The 17,506-nt window shown below is 44.3% G+C and overlaps 1 protein-coding gene across 1 annotated transcript; it reads right to left on the minus strand.

The window, feature by feature from the left end:
* Positions 1-2,943: 2,943 nt before the first annotated feature.
* LOC145335614 (uncharacterized) lies at positions 2,944-15,217 on the minus strand. The gene is made up of 2 exons (XM_080181418.1): positions 15,107-15,217; positions 2,944-9,050 (listed from the first exon to the last, which is right to left on the minus strand). Exon 2 carries the CDS (start codon positions 8,941-8,943, stop codon positions 8,155-8,157), a length of 789 nt encoding a protein of 262 aa, XP_080037544.1. The 5' UTR covers positions 8,944-9,050; positions 15,107-15,217; the 3' UTR covers positions 2,944-8,154.
* Between the last annotated feature and the right edge of the window lie 2,289 nt (positions 15,218-17,506).

Here is a 17,506-nt window from a genome sequence, read left to right on the forward strand (position 1 = left end):
GATGTGCAGGTTAGGATGATTGGCCATGCTAAATTTGTCCCTTAGTGTCCTGGGATGTGTAGGTTAGATGGATTAGCGAGTAAATATGTATGGGGATAGGGCCTGGGTGGGATTGTGGTCGGCGCAGACTCAAAGGGCCTGTTTCTGCACTGAAGGGTTCTATGTTGATTGCAGTTTATTAACATCAGCAGGAAGCTGATTTTTCTTTACATCTTCCCAGTGACTGAAACGTTCTATTCTGCACTCTATAATTTCTCCTATGCCGTTCATGAACTAAATGTTTTATCTGTATGACACACAAGAAAAAATACTTTACACGTTATCTCAGTACATGTGAAAATAAATCAAATTAAAAGATCCCAACGATCAATGTTAATTCTGCATTTGATCAGCAGCGAAATCCAATCATTGCAGTTACCCCTGATTTCATTGGTGTGTCACTTGCCTTTCCATGTAGTCGGTGGTAATTAGAATCTAGAACATAGAACCCTACAGTGCAGAAACAGGCCCTTTGGCCCATCGAGTCTGCACTGACTACAATCCCACTCAGGCCCTATCCCCATATCCCTACACATTTACCTGTTAATCCCTCTAACCTACACATCCCAGGACACTAATGGGCAATTTTTAGCATGGCCAATCAACCTAACCCGCACATCTTTGGACTGTGGGAGGAAACCAGAGCACCTGGAGGAAACCCACACAGACACAAGGAGAATGTGCAAACTCCACACAGACAGTGACCCAAGCCAGGAATCGAACCCAGGTCCCCGGAGCTGTGAAGCAGTAGTGCTAACCACTGTGCTACCGTGCCACTCAGAGGAACTTGGTCAGAGGAATTAGTGAATTCCTTCCTAAAGGCAGAGCAGGTGAATGGTCTTTCCTCAGTGTGAACTTGCTGGTTTTGAGTGAGGTTAGATGACGTCTTGAACCCAGTCCCGCGGTGAGGGCACCTGAATGGTATCTCGTCATTACGAATATGTTGATGGCGCAACAGTTCCCCGGAACTTTTAAAACACTTGCCACAGTCTGGGCATTTAAAAGGTCTCTCGTCAGTGTGAACACGTTGATGTTTCAGCAGGCTGGATGAATCAGTGAATCCATTTCCACATACACAGCAGGTGAATGGTCTTTCCCCTGTGTGAACTCGTTGGTGTTGAGTGAGGTGAGATAATTCCCTGAACCCAGTCCCACAGTGAGAGCATCTGAATGGTCTCTCGTCAGTGTGAACACGTTGATGGGACATGAGTTCCTGGGAACTTTTAAAACACTTCCCACAGTCAAGAGCATTTTAAAGGCCTCTCTTCAGTGCGGACACTTTGGTGGTGTCTCAGCAGAGTGAATGAGTCTCTGAATCCCTTCCCACATTCGGAGCAGGTGAATAGTTTCTCCCCAGTGTGAATGCGCTGATATTTACTGAGGTTAAATATGTCTGAACCCAGTCCCACACTGAGAGCACCTGAACAATCTCTCATCAGAGTGAACAAGCTGATGATGCATCAGGTCTCTGGAACTTTCAAAGCAATTTCCAGTCTGAGCATTTAAACAATCTCTCATCAGTGTGAATTCGCTGGTGTCTCCAAAGGCTGGATGATCGAGTGAACTCCTTCCCACACTTGGAGCAGGTGAGCGGATACTTCCCAGTGTGATTGTGCTGATATCTTTCCAGGTCAGGTGGGCAATTGAATTGATTCCCACAATCCCTAAATTTCAACAAGTTTTCTCCATTATCACTACATTTATGTTCTGACAGGCCAAGTGATTGGCTGAAGCCTTGTCTGCTCACAGAATATACGTATGGTTTCTCCCCACTGTGAACTATGCTTTTTCCTTCCATGTTCAAAATCCGATGGTATTCAGGTTACGGTAAATTGAGTGACTGTCAGATCCTGAAGTGAGATTCGGTTTTAATTTCCCGGCTGCAAATCCTCCCTCTCTTACACCCTTGAAATTGGTTTAAAACAGAAAAAAAGCAGGAGTGAGAGAGAACCCACAAAACACAAAGGCAGGTTGTGATATTGAGCTGAATTAATCTGGTAATTTGTGGGGCTGGCACTCGGAAAAAGTAACCATGAAAACTGCTGGAAACCCAACTGGTTCCCAATATCATTAATGAAGTCACTTGTTACATGATCTGGGGCAGACTAAACATCCTGGCCTTCATCACAGGAGAAAGAGAATCCGAGAAAGAAAGAGATAAACAGAAATACATTGATAGCAAAGGAAAAGAAAGAAAACAAAGAACAAAAACAGCCCGGGAAACAGGCCCTTCGACCCAACGAGCCCGCGCCACCATCTTAACACTATCAGTCACCCCCTCCACCCATGACCCTTGTCTAATGTTTTATGGCCATCCACATTGAGGGAAACTAATTTAGGGACAATTTATTACTGACAATCAGCCTAACAGCCCATCTTTTATAGATTTACAATAATATCAAATTCTTTATGAAATTTGCCAAACCACCACCCCAACATTTAACGCCTTGAAAGACCAGGTTAGCAGCTCTACGTTAGACACAAACTGATATCAGGTCCTAGATAAGCAGAACATTTCTCTGCTAATATATCAGGAAGACTGAAAAGGTTGTTTTCAGTTTCCACTACCAACTCCCCTCTGTGGTCACCAACTCCATCCCTCTCTTGGGATGCAAGCACTGTTCATGGCGTCATGATTTATTGCAAGATTAACTTCCAATTACATATCCAGATCATCACCAAGATCATCTATTTCCGAGGGGGTGGGGGAAGGGGGTGTGGGGAGGAGGAGGACTGTTATTTTTCTTTAAACAGGGAGCAATAAGTCAGAGAAAACTGATCCACTGTGACCCCAAAAAACAGATATTGCGCATGCTGCAAATCCCACCTCAAAACAGATTTTTTTTAAATTTCAAAAATATACTTTATTCATAAAAATCTCAATTAAACCATTGCAAACCTACATATCTAAACATTGCAAACAGTGCAGAGAAAAAAAACATTTTCACAGTCCTATACAAAATTTCATTTGAAAACTTAGAACTATATACATGCCTCAAGATATATCATGTGTCGTTATTTCTCAGATTAGCACAGATACGCAGGCCAAGGGTATTCTGCAGTTCCCAGGCCCTCAGTCTGCCTCCGTTAAAAGGCCTTATAGAGTGGCCTTTCCCCATTGTGCCTTTGCGGTGGCTGCCCCAAGCTTCAGCGCGTCCCTCAGCACGTAGTCCTGGACCTTGGAATGTGCCAGTCTGCAACACTCGGTCGATGACAGTTCTTTCAACTGGAAGATCAGCAAGTTTCGGGTGGACCAAAGTGCGTCCTTCCCCGAGTTGATGACCTCAAAACGGAAAATGTTGCAAACACAAGGATGGCACAGTTACCTTACAGTGCCAAGGAACGGGGTTCCATTCCAGCTTTGTGGACTTTGCATATTCTTCCCATGTCTGTGTGGGTTGCCTCTGGGTGCTCCAGTTTCCTCCCACACTCCAAAGATGTGAAGGTGAGGTGGATTGACCCTGGCAAATGCATGGGCTTTCAGGATTTGGCCAAGAGCCTAGACAAGATACTCTGTCAGAGATTGGGCATAGACTCAATGGACTGAATAACCTCCTTGTTTGCCCTGGAGATTCCATAATTTTCCGAGGTGGGTAGTTTTAGTTATCCTGGTGACCAACAAACACAGAGACAGAGAATCCCTGGGAAGTTGCTGCAGAACCATCCTTTTCTGGTGATTAAATTTTTGTTGTATAATTGTCGCAGATTCATCCATCTGCCTTTTTAATGCTACTTTAACTGGTATTTAAAAAAACTATTTATAATATAAATTAACCCAGGCCTTAAATCTTCACAGCATAAAACTGCAGTCATTTTCAGAGTGGGAACTAAAACCTGTTGTTTTAATTCGGCCAGGAACAGATCACAGTTTGATACCAATCTCTGGTGTGACGGCACATAAGTCTTACAACACCAGGTTAAAGTCCAAAAGGTTTATTTGGTAGTAAACACCACTAGCTTTCAGGGTTTGCCCCTTCGTCAGATGAGTGGGAGTTCTGATCATAAACAGAGCATATGAGGGCACACACACAGTTTACAGCATCTCCACATCATGACAGCACGATTCCAGCAATCACTGTTTTCCTTCCTGACTCTGAACACAATTGTAAAGGAGCTTCTGTTCTGTGTCTAGGAGAACCGAATCATTGAGGAGACTGACTGGGACACGTTTCTCACACACCTTAGGATTAATCCACACAAGGATTTTGCTGTCGGTGAAGAGAGATGAGAAAGACCAAAGTGCTGTTGTCCCTCTCAGTGTGACCCTGAAGGACTACATCCAGCCTCAATTTCTGTTCGGTCCACATGATCCTCCCCAGGTTGTCCTTTCTGAGCTCCAGGCTGGTGATGTTAAACACTCAGGTGGGAAAGACTAAAATTTATAACAATGCGTTTAAAAGTAAACTGATTTATTTCACATTTATCCAGAATATTAAACACCAACCTGGTTCATTACAGGTAGTTCAGAGAAAGTACACAAGGATGATCCCTGATATGGATGGACTGGCTGATGAGGAAAGGTTTAACAGGCTGGGACTCTATTCATTGGAATTTCAAAGAATGGGAAGTGATCACATTGAAACATTTAGGATTCTCAGGGCTTAGCAAGGTAAATGCTGACTGGATGTTTCTCCTCATGGGAGAATCTAGGATCAGAGGGCAGAGTCTCAGAACAAAGGGAAGCCCATTTAAGACTGAGATGAGGAATTTCTTCCCAAAGGTTTGAGAGTTTTTTTGGGAACTGTTTGCTGCAGAGAGCTGTGGGTGCAGACTCCTATATTTACGGTCAAGGCAGATTCTTGATCAGTACAGAATCAGGCGCTATGGGGAAAGGACAGGAAAGCTGACATGAGAATTGTTGGAACAGTCAGGATCCTACTGAAAGCAGGCATAGTCTCGGGGCGAAATGGCCTCATCCTGTTGCTATTTCTTAAGGTTGTATTAACATCAGCAGAACAACCCCCTAAATAGCTAATAACTAAATAGCTGGGAAGGAGGTTGGGCAGGGGGGCGGTGTTCAATTGTATGGAGAATTAGAAAATCAAAGTTAAAAGGAGAGAGTAGAAGTCCTGGTTAACGATGAGGACTTCCAGCTAGTTAAAGGAGCTAAGGCTCAGGAGACTTTCGTAAGGTTTCAAGACCACGTAATAGAAAAGAGAATATAGAAGTGGCAGGAATCTAACCTCAGACAGAGCAAAAAAGATGACAAGTATGAGATGGAAATTGGTCACTGCAGGACTGAAGATCTTGTACCTAAATGCACGCAGTATATGAAACAAGTTAAATGAGTTGTTGCACACATTGAAATTGGTTGGTACGATGTTGTGGGCATCACAGAGACATGGCTGCAAGGGGAATCAGGGCTGGGATCTAAATATCCAAGGATATGTGTCCTTTCAGAAGGGCAGGCAGATGGGCAAAGGGCGGGGTTGCATTGTTAGTAAGGAATGAAGTTAAATTGATAGCAAGAAGTGATATGGGATCAGAAGGCACAGAATCTCTGGGTGGAGTTGAAGAATTGCAAACGTAAAAAGACTCTAATGGGAGTTATGTACAGGCCCCTTAGCAGTAGTCAGGATGTGGAGCAAAAAAAAACAGGAGGTAGAAAAGGCATATTAAAGAAAGGCAATATTACAATAATCATGAGAGACTTTAATAATCAGGTGGATGGGAAAAAAATCAGGAAGGTAATGGATCCAAAGGCAAGGAACTTGTGGAACATCTAAGAGATGTTGTTTTGGAGCAGGTTGTGACAGAGCCTACGAGGGAGCAGACAATTGTGGATTTTATGATTTGTGATGAGGCAGACTTGATTAGGAAACTTAAGGTGAAAGAACCCTTAGGGAGCAGTGACCACAACATGATAGAATTTACCCTGCAGTTTGAGAGAAAGAAGCTGGAATCAGATCTAACGTTATTACAATTAAATAAAGGTAACTACAAAAACATGAGGGAGAAATTGGTCAGAGTTGATCGGAAAGGGAACCGAGCAGGGAAGATAGTGGAACACCAAAGGCAGGAAATTTTGGGGGTTTGCGAGAGGACAACAGAAATTTACCCAAGGAGGAGGAAACATGCCAAGAGGAAGACAAGGCATACAAGGGCTAACAAGGGAAGTCAAGGACAGCATAAAAGCAAAAGGAAAAGCATACAAAGTGGCGAGGATTAGCGGGAAGCCAGAGGATTGGGAAGCCTTTAAAAGTGAGCTGTGGACAACTATAAAAGCAATAAGGAGAAGATGAAATATGCGTGTAAGCTAGCTAGTAATATAAAAAAAAGGAAGAGTTATTTTCAATATATAAAAATTTAGAGAGGCAAAAATAAACATTGGACCACTGGAAAATGAGGCTGGAGAAATAATAATAGGAAACAAAGAAATGGCAGAGGAACTGAATAGTTACTTTGCATCAGTCTTCATGGTGGAAGACACCAATGGGATGCCAGAGGTCTAGGAGAATCAGAGGTCATAGGTGTGTAGTGGATCGGATGGACTACATCCCTGGGTTCTAAAAGAGATAGCTGAGGAAATTGTGAAGGCATTATTGGAAATCTTCCAGCAATCACTGGAGGCAGGGAGGGTCCCAAAGGACTGGAAAGCAGCTAATGTAACACCGCTGTTTAAGAAGGGAGGGGGGCAGGAGATAGGAAATTATAGGCCGGTTAGCCTGACTTCAGTCATTGGCAAGACAGAGTACTTAGAAATGCATGATAAACTGGATTGAGTCAGCACGGTTTTGGCAAGGGGAGGTCACATCTGACAAATCTGTTCGAGTTCTTTGAGGAGGAAACAAGGAAGTTTGATAAAGGAGAACCAGTGGACATGATTTATTTAGATTTCCAGAAGGCCTTTGACAAGGTGCCACAGAAGAGACTGTTAAATAAGTTAAGAGCCCATGGTGTTAAGGGTAAGATCCTGGCATGGATAGAGGATTGGCCAACTGGCAAAGGCAAAGAGTAGGGATAAAGGGGTCTTTTTCAGGATGGCAGCCGGTGACGAGTGGTGTGCCTCAGGGGCTGCGCGGGACCACAACATTACACAATATACATTAACAATTTGGAAGAAGGAACTGAAGGCACTGCTGCTAAGTTTGCAAATGATATAAAGACATTCATGTCAAAAGGGCTGGAATACAAAAGCAGAGATGTACTTCTGAGGCTGTATGAGGCTCTGGTCAGACCCCATTTGGAGTACTGAGAGTAATTTTGGGCCCCGTATCTAAGAAAGAATATGCTGGCCTTGAAAAGGGTGCAGAGGAGGCTCACAAGAATGATCCCTGGAATGGAAAGCTTGTCGTATGAGGAACGGTTGATGACTCTGAGTCTGTACTTGTTGGAGTTCAAAAATATGAGGTGGGATCTTATTGAAACTTACAGGTAGGGCGAGGCCTGGATAGAGTGGATGTGGAGAGGATGTTTCCTCTCTTGGAAAAAGTAGAAGCAGAGGGATGCTCCTTTAAAACAGAGATGAGGAATTTCTTCAGCCAGAGAGTGGTGAATCTGTGGAACTCTTTACTGCAGAAGGCCATGGAAGCCAGGTCATTGAGTCTCTTTAAGACAGAGATAGATAGGTTCTTGATTAATAAGGGGATTAGGGGTTAAATGGAAAAGACAGGAGAATGGGGATGAGAAAAATATCAGCCATGATTGAATGGTGGAGCAAACTCAATGGGCTGAATGGCCTAATTCTACTCCTATGGCTTATGGTAAAGCTGATTTATTTGACTTAATCCAGAGTATTAGTTGATGTGTTTTGGAATTTATTATCATCAGCAAAAACAGATCCCAATGAATCACAGAAACACAGAATCCCTACAGTGCTAAAGGAGGCCATTTGGCCCACTGAATCTGCACTGACTCCAACTAGGCCCATCTTACCTAGGCCTAGCCCCACGCCATTCCCTTAGCCCCCTGCATTTATCCCGCCAATCCCCCAAAACCTCTAACACTAAGGGCAATTTAGCATGGCCAAACCACCTAACCTGAAAATCTTTGGAGTACGGGAGGAAACCGGAACACCCAGCTAGAATTGAATCTGGGGTCTTGGCACTGTGAGGTAGCAGTGTTAACCACTGTGCCACCCTGGATGTGATCAACAGCAAAGTACAATCACTGTGGTTACTTGTGAACTTGCTGATGTCTCAGCAAGTTGGATGAGGTAGTGAATTTCTTCCCACACACAGGACAGGTGAACAATCCCTCCCCAGTGTGGACGCGCTGGTGTACAGTGAGACTACACGACTGCTTGAAGCAAGTGCCACAGTGAGAGCACCTGAACTTTTTCTCATCAGTGTGAACTCGTTGATGGATCACCAGATTCCCAGAGCTTTTAAAGCACTTCCCACAATCTGAACAGTGAAATGGTCTCTCCTCAGTGTGAATACGCTGGTGCGTCAACAGATTAGATGACTGAGCGAATCTCTTCCCACAGTCTGAGCAGGTAAATGGTTTCTCTCCAGTGTGAATTCTCTGGTGCGCAGTCAGGTTAAATGATCGCTTAAACCCAGTCCCACACTGAGAGCATTTAAAAGGTCTCTCGTCAGTGTGAACACGTTGATGGGATACCAGGTCTCTTGGACTTTTAAAGCACTTCCCGCAGTCCAGACATTTAAAAGCTCTCTCGTCAGTGTGAACCAGCTGGTGCCTTAACAGGTGGGATGACTGAATGAATCCCCTTCCACACTCGGAGCAGATGAACGGTTTCTCCCCGGTGTGACTGCGTCGATGAGCTTCCAGGTCACTTTGGTAATGAAATCCCTTCCCACAGTCCCTACATTTCCACTGCTTCTCTTCAGTATGAGTGCGTTTGTTGTGTCGCGACAGCCCAGATGATTGGTTGAATCCTTGTCCACACACAGAGCACGTGTACAGTTTCTCCCCTCTGCGAATCGTGCTTTGTCCTTCCATGGTCAAAATCCAATGATATCTGGGTTACGACAAACTGGGCAACTGACCGTTCCTGCAGTGATGTTTGGTTTCAGTTTCCCAACTGCAAATCCTTATCTTCAATTACCCTGTGAGATTTAAAACAGAAAAATATAGAAGTGAGAGAGAACCCACAAAAACACAAAGGCTGGTTGTGAAATTGAGCTGAATGAATCTGGTAATTTGTGCAGCCAGCACTTGGAAAAAGTGACCATGAAAACTGCTGGATTGTTGTAAAAGCCCAACATGGTCACTTATGTCCTTCAGGGAAAGGTGTGAATGAACAAAGGCTAAACAATATGGAATTAATGTGGGATATTAGATTCAAAGTAACTTTGGGTAAACATCAGAACATAAGGACTAGGAGCAGGAGTAGGTCAACTGGCCCCTTGAGCCTGCTCCACCATTCAATAAGATCATAGAATCATAAAAAAAACAGCACAAACAGGCCCTTCGGCCCACAAGTTGCGCCAATCATATCGCTACCTACTCGGCTTACCTATAATCCTCAATCCTATTAAGTCCCATGTACTCATCCAGAAGTCTCTTAAAAGATCCTTATGAATTTGCCTTCACCACCACCAATGGCAGCCGATTCCACTCACCCATCACCCTCTGAGTGGAAAAACTTACCCCTGACTTCTCCTCTGTACCTGCTCCCCAGCACCTTAAACCTGTGTCTTCTTGTGGCAGCCATTTCAGCCCTGGGGAAATGCCTCTGAGAATCCACCCTATCAATAAGTCTCAACATCTTATACATCTCTATCAGGTCGCCTCTCATCCTTTGTCTCTCCAAGGAGAAAAGATCGAGCTCTCTCAACCTATGCTCATAACGCATGCCACCCAATCTAGATAACATCCTTGTCAATCTCCTCTGCACCCTTTCAATGGCTTCCACATCCTTCCTGTAATGAGGCGACTAGAACTGAGCACAGTATTCCAAGTGGGGTTTGACCAGGGTCTTATACAGATGCATTATCTTCCGACTCCTAAACTCAATTCCTCGATTGATGAAGGCCAGTACGCCATACATCTTCTTAACCACATCCTCTACCTGTGAAGCCCATTTGAGAGTCCTATGAGCCTGGACCCCAAGATCCTTCTGATCTTCCACACTGCTAAGAGTCTTACCCTTAATATTATATTCCTTCATCCCATTGGACCTGCCAAAATGTACCACAACACATTTATCCAGGTTGAAGTCCATCTGCCACTTCTCCGCCCAGTCTTGCACCCTACCTATGTTACACTGCAACTGCTGACATCCCTTCAAACTATCCACAACACCTCCAACCTTTGTGTCATCCGCAAACTTACCAACCCATCCCTCCACTTCCTCATCCAGGTCATTTATAAAAATCACAAACAGCAAGTGTCCCAGAACAGATCCCTGGGGCACTCCACTGGTGACTGACCTCCATGCAGAAAAAGACCCATTTACAACCACTCTGCCTTCTGCAGGCTAGCCAGTTCTGGATCCACAAAGCAACGTCTCCTTGGATCCCATGCCCCCTCACTTTCTCAATAAGCCTTGCATGGGGGACCTTATCAAACGCCTTGCTGAAGTCCATGTAAACCACATCCACCGCTCTTTCTTCATCAGTGTGTTTAGTCACATTTTCAAAAAACTCAACCAGGCTCATAAGGCAAGATCCGCCTTTAACAAAGCCATGCTGACTACTTTTGATCATACTATACCTCTCTAAATGTTCATAATTCCTGTCTCTCAGGATCTTTTCCATCAACTTAACAACCACTGAGGTTAGACTCAGCGGTCGATAGTTTCCTGGGCTATCTCTATTCCCTTTCTTGAATATAGGAACCACATCCACAAGCCTCCAAACCTCCGGAATCTCTCCTGTCTCCATCGATGGCGCAAAGATCGTCGCCAGAGACTCTGCAATCTCTTCCCTCGAGTCCCACACTAACCTGGGGTACATCCCAAGATGAATGAGATTACTGTCACTAGAGAGGTAGTGCTTGATCGACTAGCGGGACTGATGGTGGACAAGTCCCCAGGACCAGATGGAATGCATCCCAGGGTTCTGAAGGAAATGGCAGAGGTGATAGTGGATGCCATAGTGATTATTTACCAAACTTCGCTGGATTCCGGGGAAGTGCCGGAAGATTGGAAAACGGCTAATGTTATGCCGCTGTTTAAAAAAGGTAGCAGGCAAAAGGCAGGGAATTATAGGCCGGTTGGTTTAACGTCTGTTGTTGGAAAAATGCTTGAATCCGTCATCAAAGAAGAAATAGCGAGGCACCTAGAGAAGAATTGTTTGATAGAGCAGACGCAGCACGGATTCGTTAAGGGGAAGTCGTGTTTGACGAATTTATTGGAATTCTATGAGGATGTGACTAGTGCGGTAGACAGAGGGGAACCGCTGGATATGGTGTTTCTCGATTTTCAAAAGGCGTTTGATAAGGTGCCGCACAAAAGGTTGCTTCAGAAGGTTAGGGGGCATGGAGTTGGGGGTAAGGCGTTAGTGTGGATAGAGGATTGGTTGTCTAATAGGAGGCAGAGAGTTGGTATCAATGGGTGCTATTCTGATTGGCAGTTGGTGACTAGTAGAGTGCCGCAGGGATCGGTGCTGGGGCCTCAGCTATTTACCGTTTATATAGATGATCTGGAGGAGGGGGCTGAGTGTAGGGTGACGAAATTTGCTGATGACACAAAGAGAAGTGGAAAAGCAAATTGTGCAGAGGGTGTGGAAAGTCTGCAGAGGGATCTAGATAGGCTGAGCGAGTGGGCAAGGACCTGGCAAATGGGGTACAATGTTAGCAAGTGTGAGGTTATCCACTTTGGCAGGAATAATAGTAGGAGAGATTACTATTTAAAGGGCGAAAAGCTGCAGCATGCTACGGTGCAGAGGGACCTGGAGGTCTTTGTGCATGAGTCGCAAAAACCCAGTCTGCAGGTGCAGCAGGTGATCAAGAAGGCGAATGGGATGCTGGCCTTTATAGTGAGGGGGATAGAATATAAAAGCAGGGAAGTCTTGCTGCAACTGTACAGGGCACTGGTGAGGCTGCACCTGGAGTACTGTGTGCAGTTTTGGTCGCCGCACTTGTGCAAGGATATTTTGGCCTTGGAGGGAATGCAGAGGAGGTTCCCTAGGCTGATACTGGAAATGAGGGGGTTGGACTATGAAGAGACACTAAATAGACTGGGTCTGTACTCGTTGTAGTTTAGAAGGATGAGGGGGGATCTTATAGAGACGTACAAGATAATGAAAGGGATGGATAGGGTAGAGGTAGAGAGATTCTTCCCACTCAGAAAGGACAGCAGGACTAGAGGGCACAGCCTCAAGGGGGGCGCAGTTTAGAACGGAGTTGAGGAGGAACTTCTTCACTCAAAGGGTGGTGAATCTCTGGAATTCTCTGCCCATTGACGTGGTGGAGGCTACCTCACTAAATATATTTAAGACACAGGTAGGCAGGTTTTTGGTAGACAAGGGAATTAAGGGTTATGGGGAGAAAGTGGGGAAGTGGAATTGAGCCACTTCAGATCAGCCATGATCTTATTGAATGGCGGGGCAGGCTCGAAGAGCTAGATGGCCTATTCCTGCTCCCACTTCTTACGTTCTTATTCTATCCGGTCCCGGCGACTTATCTATCTTGATACTATTCAAAAGCATGGCTGATCCTTTTCATGGACTCAACTCTACTTACGCACCCACTCACCATAATCCTTAATTCCTTTAAGGTTCAAAAATTAATCTATCCTTGCCTTAAAAACAGTTGAGGTAGGCTCAACTGCTTCACTGGGCAGGGGATTTCACTGATTCACAAGTCTTTGGGTGAAGAAGTTCCTCCTTAACTCAGTCCCAAATCTGCTCCCCCTTATTTTGAAGACATGCTACCTGATTCTAGTTTCACCTGCCAATAGAAAGAATCTCCCTACTTCTATTTTATCTATCCCCTTCATAATCTTATATGTTTGTATATGATCTCCCCTCATTCTTCCGAATTCCAATGAGTACAGCCCCAGTCTACTCAATCTCTCCTCATAAGACAACCCTCTCAATTCCAGAATCAACCCAGTGAATCTCCTCTGTACCCCCACGAGTGCCAGTATATCCTTTCTCGAGTCAGGAGACCAAAGCTGTACACAATACTCCAGGTGTGGCCTTATCAGCAACTTATACAGCTGCAACATAACCCCACTGTTTTTAAACTCCATCCCCGTAGCAATGAAGGACAAAATTCCATTTATCTTCCGAATTACCTGCTGCACCTGCAAACCAACTCCTTGTAATTCACGCACAAGGACATCCAGCAACATGCTGCAATCTTTTAACATTTAAATAGTAGTCCATTTTGCTGTCATTCCTATCAAAATGGATGGCCTCACATTTACCAACATTGTAGTCCATCTGCCAGATCCTTGCCCGACTCACGTAAGACAATCTGTAGCCTTCTGCCAGACCTTCAGCGTTCTCTGCACACTTTGCTCTGCCACTCATCTTAGTGTCGGCTGTGAATTTTGACACACAACACTTGGTCTCCAACTTCAAATCATCTTTGTAAATCGTAAACAACTGGAGTCCCAATACTGATCCCTGAGGCACACCACTAATCACTGATTGCCAACCAGAAAAACACCCATTTATCCTTACTCTTTGCTTTCTGTTAGTTAACCAATCCGTTAACCATGTTAATATATTACCTGTAACACTGTGCACCTTTATTCCATACAGCAGCATTTGGTGCAGCACCATGTCAAACGCATTCTGGAAATCTACATACACCAAATCCACAGGTTCTCCATTGTCCACCGCGCACATAATGCCCTCAAAGAACTTCACCAAATTAATCAAACATACCATGGATTCATGGAGGGCAGGTTAAGTCATATTTAAGCAGGATCAAAATGAGCTTACAAATGCAGCAATGGTCAACTCCCTTTATAACTGATGTGAAATTAACGATAAGAAATACATTCAACTAAAAAATGCTTCGTGCAATGACACTTGCATGTAAGCTAAAATACCAGTTCTGATTAGTAAAGCCCCCAAACAGATCAACGGAATACTCAGCCCTGAGTTTTATTATTTTACTGGACCTTAACTCAGCAACATTAATTACAAAACTACGGTGGGAAATTCAGTGTTTATAATAAATCAAAATAACATTTCCTAGAAATTGAATATTATTTATTTGGTTGTTTCAGCAAACATAGGAAAGCAATTAGTGGTGGTCTATTATTGATCCAATTAACATCTTCCATGCTACCATTATCTAAACAATCCAAAAACTCCTAATAAATATCTTAATCCAATCTCCTGTCTTCAGCTTTGTTGGGGGATTCATTCAATTCTCAGATTAACTGAACTGTTCTGAATGGAGAAAATTTCACATGCTCTGGGATTAATATTTACTTTAATATTTGATACACATGCTTACGTACTCTTATAATTCTTATATTTGCAAAGGTTTAAATTTTGGATGCTCCTTTAGAAATAAGAAATAGTTATATTTTCATCATAAAGTCCCTTTGTGTAGATAGAGGTCATTCAGTCTGCTCCAACTCTGCAACAGAACATCCTACTCAGACACTATTCCTATAACCCTACATATTTAACCCACTAGTCTCCCTAACCTACACAGCTTTAGACACTAAGGAATAACCGAGCATGGCCAATCCACCTAAACAGCATAGAATCATAGAAACCCTACAGTACAGAAAGAGGCCATTCAGCCCATCAAGTCTGCACTGACCACAATACCACCCAGGCCCTAGCCCCATATCCCAACATGCTTTACCCACTAATCCCTCTAACCTACACATCTCAGGACACTAAGGTGCAATTTTTAGCATGGCCAATCAACCTAACCCACATACCTTTGGACTTTGGAAAGAAAACTGAGCACCTGGAGGAAACCCATACAGACACGAAGTGTGCAAACACCATACAGCCACCCCAGGTCTGAATTTATTAATCTTTGCAAATTATACTCCATGCATAACCACCAGATCACAAGCTTTCTTATAAATTATTTGAGAAATATGTTCTTAAAATTGAAATTCTCTCACCAGGTCTTCTATATTAAATACTCAAGTGAAACAAAACCCTCTTCCCCTGATGGTGGGGAATACTTCCTGAGCTGTTCAACCTAGACATTTTACAATATTCAGGAAACTTACAATGGAGTTCAAACAATACTGAAATTCGTCAGGATGAGGGTAAAACTCTTGACTGGTTTTCTTCTTTTTGCTGGTGGCTAGTTGGATTCACTGTACACATGTTTTAATGCTAGCTCCCTCTAGGCAAAGGTGAGGAAAATTAATTAATAAATGCATCTGATAACATGACCACAAAATGAAGTGCTGGGATTGTAAAACTAATCAGGGGAACTTGCCGCTATCTGCGTCTGCCCGAGAACCTGGACTGCTTGGGAGGGGTGAGAGACTGAAACAGAGAGAAACCTTGGAGAGGATGGGGTTCATGGATAAAGATTTCATACTTCTAAAACACAACCAGAATTATGAGAAAAATCTGAAAAATCCTCAACCTCCACCACCTAGAAGGAGCAGGGGAGCAGATGTGTGTGAAAGCCATCACCTCCAAGTCAGCTTTGGAGAGGAACTGATTTGCCTGACATCCAGAAATGGTATGGAGATGCCGGCGTTGGACTGGGGTAAAACAGAAAGAAATCCCACAACACCAGTTTAAAGTCCAAACAGGTTTATTTGTAGCAAAAGCCGCAAGCTTTTCGTCAGGTGGCTGGAAGTTCTGATCATAAAAAGGACACAGAGACACAAACTCAATTCACATGCATAGTGATTGGAATGAGAGTCTTCACAGCTAATCAATTCTTAAAGGTACAGACAATGTGAGTGGCGAGAGCTTTAAGCACAGGTTAAAGAGATGTCTGTCTGGAAACAATACACATCACTTTAACCTGTGCTTAAAGCTCTCTCCACTCACACTGTCGAAGGGAGGTGTCTCTGCGGCTTTTGCTACAAATAAACCTGTTTGGACATTAAACTGGTGTTGTGGGATTTCATCTAGAAATGGGTGAGAAGAAACATAGAAATCCTACAGTGCAGAAAGAGGCTATTCGGCCCATCGAGTCTACACCGACCACAATCCCACCCAGGCCCTAACCCCATATCCCCACATATTTACCCACTAATCCCTCTAACCTACACATCCCTGGACACTAAAGGGCAATTTCTTACCACAGCCAATCGACCTTATCCGCACATGTTTGGAGTGTGGGAGGAAACCGGAGCACAAGGAGGAAACCCATGCAGGCACGAGGAGAACGTGCAAACTCCACACAGTGACCCGAGCCGGGAATCGAACCCAGGACCCTGGAGCTGTGAAGCAGCAGTGCTAACCACTGTGCTACCGTGCCGCCCGTAAATTTAAGAAATATATTAAATTTTCAATTTGGGAAGACGGAAGTCTTCAGTTCCCACTGCAACCTCCACTCCCTGGCAACTATCTGAAGTGGAAGCAGACTGTGCACATACTGATGAAGCGGTCTGATGGAAAAGTTGTTTCCATTGAAAAGGAGTGAAGAACATTGCCCCTCACCAACATGTCAGCCACACAGGCGCCCAATTACACTTTGTCCCTCACAAAGATGGCGGCAGCGCATGCGCTCTGATGTGCGTCGACATCTAGACAAAAAGGCCTGACGTGACCTCGGGTTTGGTTGAAAAATAAGCTGCGGCTCCGCTCCAGCCATCGAGGACGGGGAAATGAATTTTCAGCACTTTGTAGCTTCGATAACATGCCTACGAAGCCTTTCCGACTACCCGCCAGATCTGTAACTCCGGCCCGCGGCCGTTTATTTCACTCACCGATAAATATCTAACACAAACCTCCCAATCGCCATTACTCTCACAGCGCATGCTCCATTCCCAAGTTTGCTCCGCCCCTCATTCACTCTGATTGGTTGGAGGACCAGCAGCACCCTCTCGGTCCTCCAGTCCCGCCCTTCATTCACTCTGATTGATTGGGGGACCAGCCGCTCCCGCTCAGTCCTACAATCCCGCCCCTCCGTTCCTATTGGTCAGCAGCTGCCGTCAATCAGCTAGGCACTGTGACGTTTCAGTGAGGTTTGATTTGATTTGATTTATATTGCCCCATGTATTAACATACAGTGAAAAGTATTGTTTCTTGTGCGCTATACAGACAAAGCATACCGTTCATAGAGAAGGAAACGAGTGTAGAATGTGTTACAGTCGTAGGTAGGGTGTAGAGAAAGACCAACTAAATGCGAAGTAGGACCATTCAAAAGTCTGATGGAGCAGGAAAGTAGCTGCTCTGAAGTCTGTTGGTCCATAACCTCAGACTTTTGTATCTTTCTCCTAATGAAGAAAGGTGGAAGAGAGAATGTCTGGGGCGTGTGGGGTCTTTAATTATGCTGGCTGCTTTGCTGAGGCAGCGGGAAGTGTACACAGAGTCAATGGATGGGAGGATGGTTTGCATGATGGATTGGGCTAGATTCACAACCTTTTGTAGCTCCTTGTGGTCTTGGGCGGAACAAGAGCCAAACAAAACTGTGATACAACCAGAAAGAATGTTTTCTT

This window comes from Carcharhinus amblyrhynchos, unplaced genomic scaffold, assembly GCF_965287045.1.
Source record: "Carcharhinus amblyrhynchos unplaced genomic scaffold, sCarAmb.v2.hapA scaffold_39, whole genome shotgun sequence".
NCBI classification, from domain to species: Eukaryota; Metazoa; Chordata; class Chondrichthyes; order Carcharhiniformes; family Carcharhinidae; genus Carcharhinus; species Carcharhinus amblyrhynchos.

Coding starts and splice junctions, on each gene's coding strand:
- LOC145335614 (XM_080181418.1), bottom strand. CDS start 8,943: ATGGAAGGACAAAGCACGATTCGCAGAGGGGAGAAACTGTACACGTGC.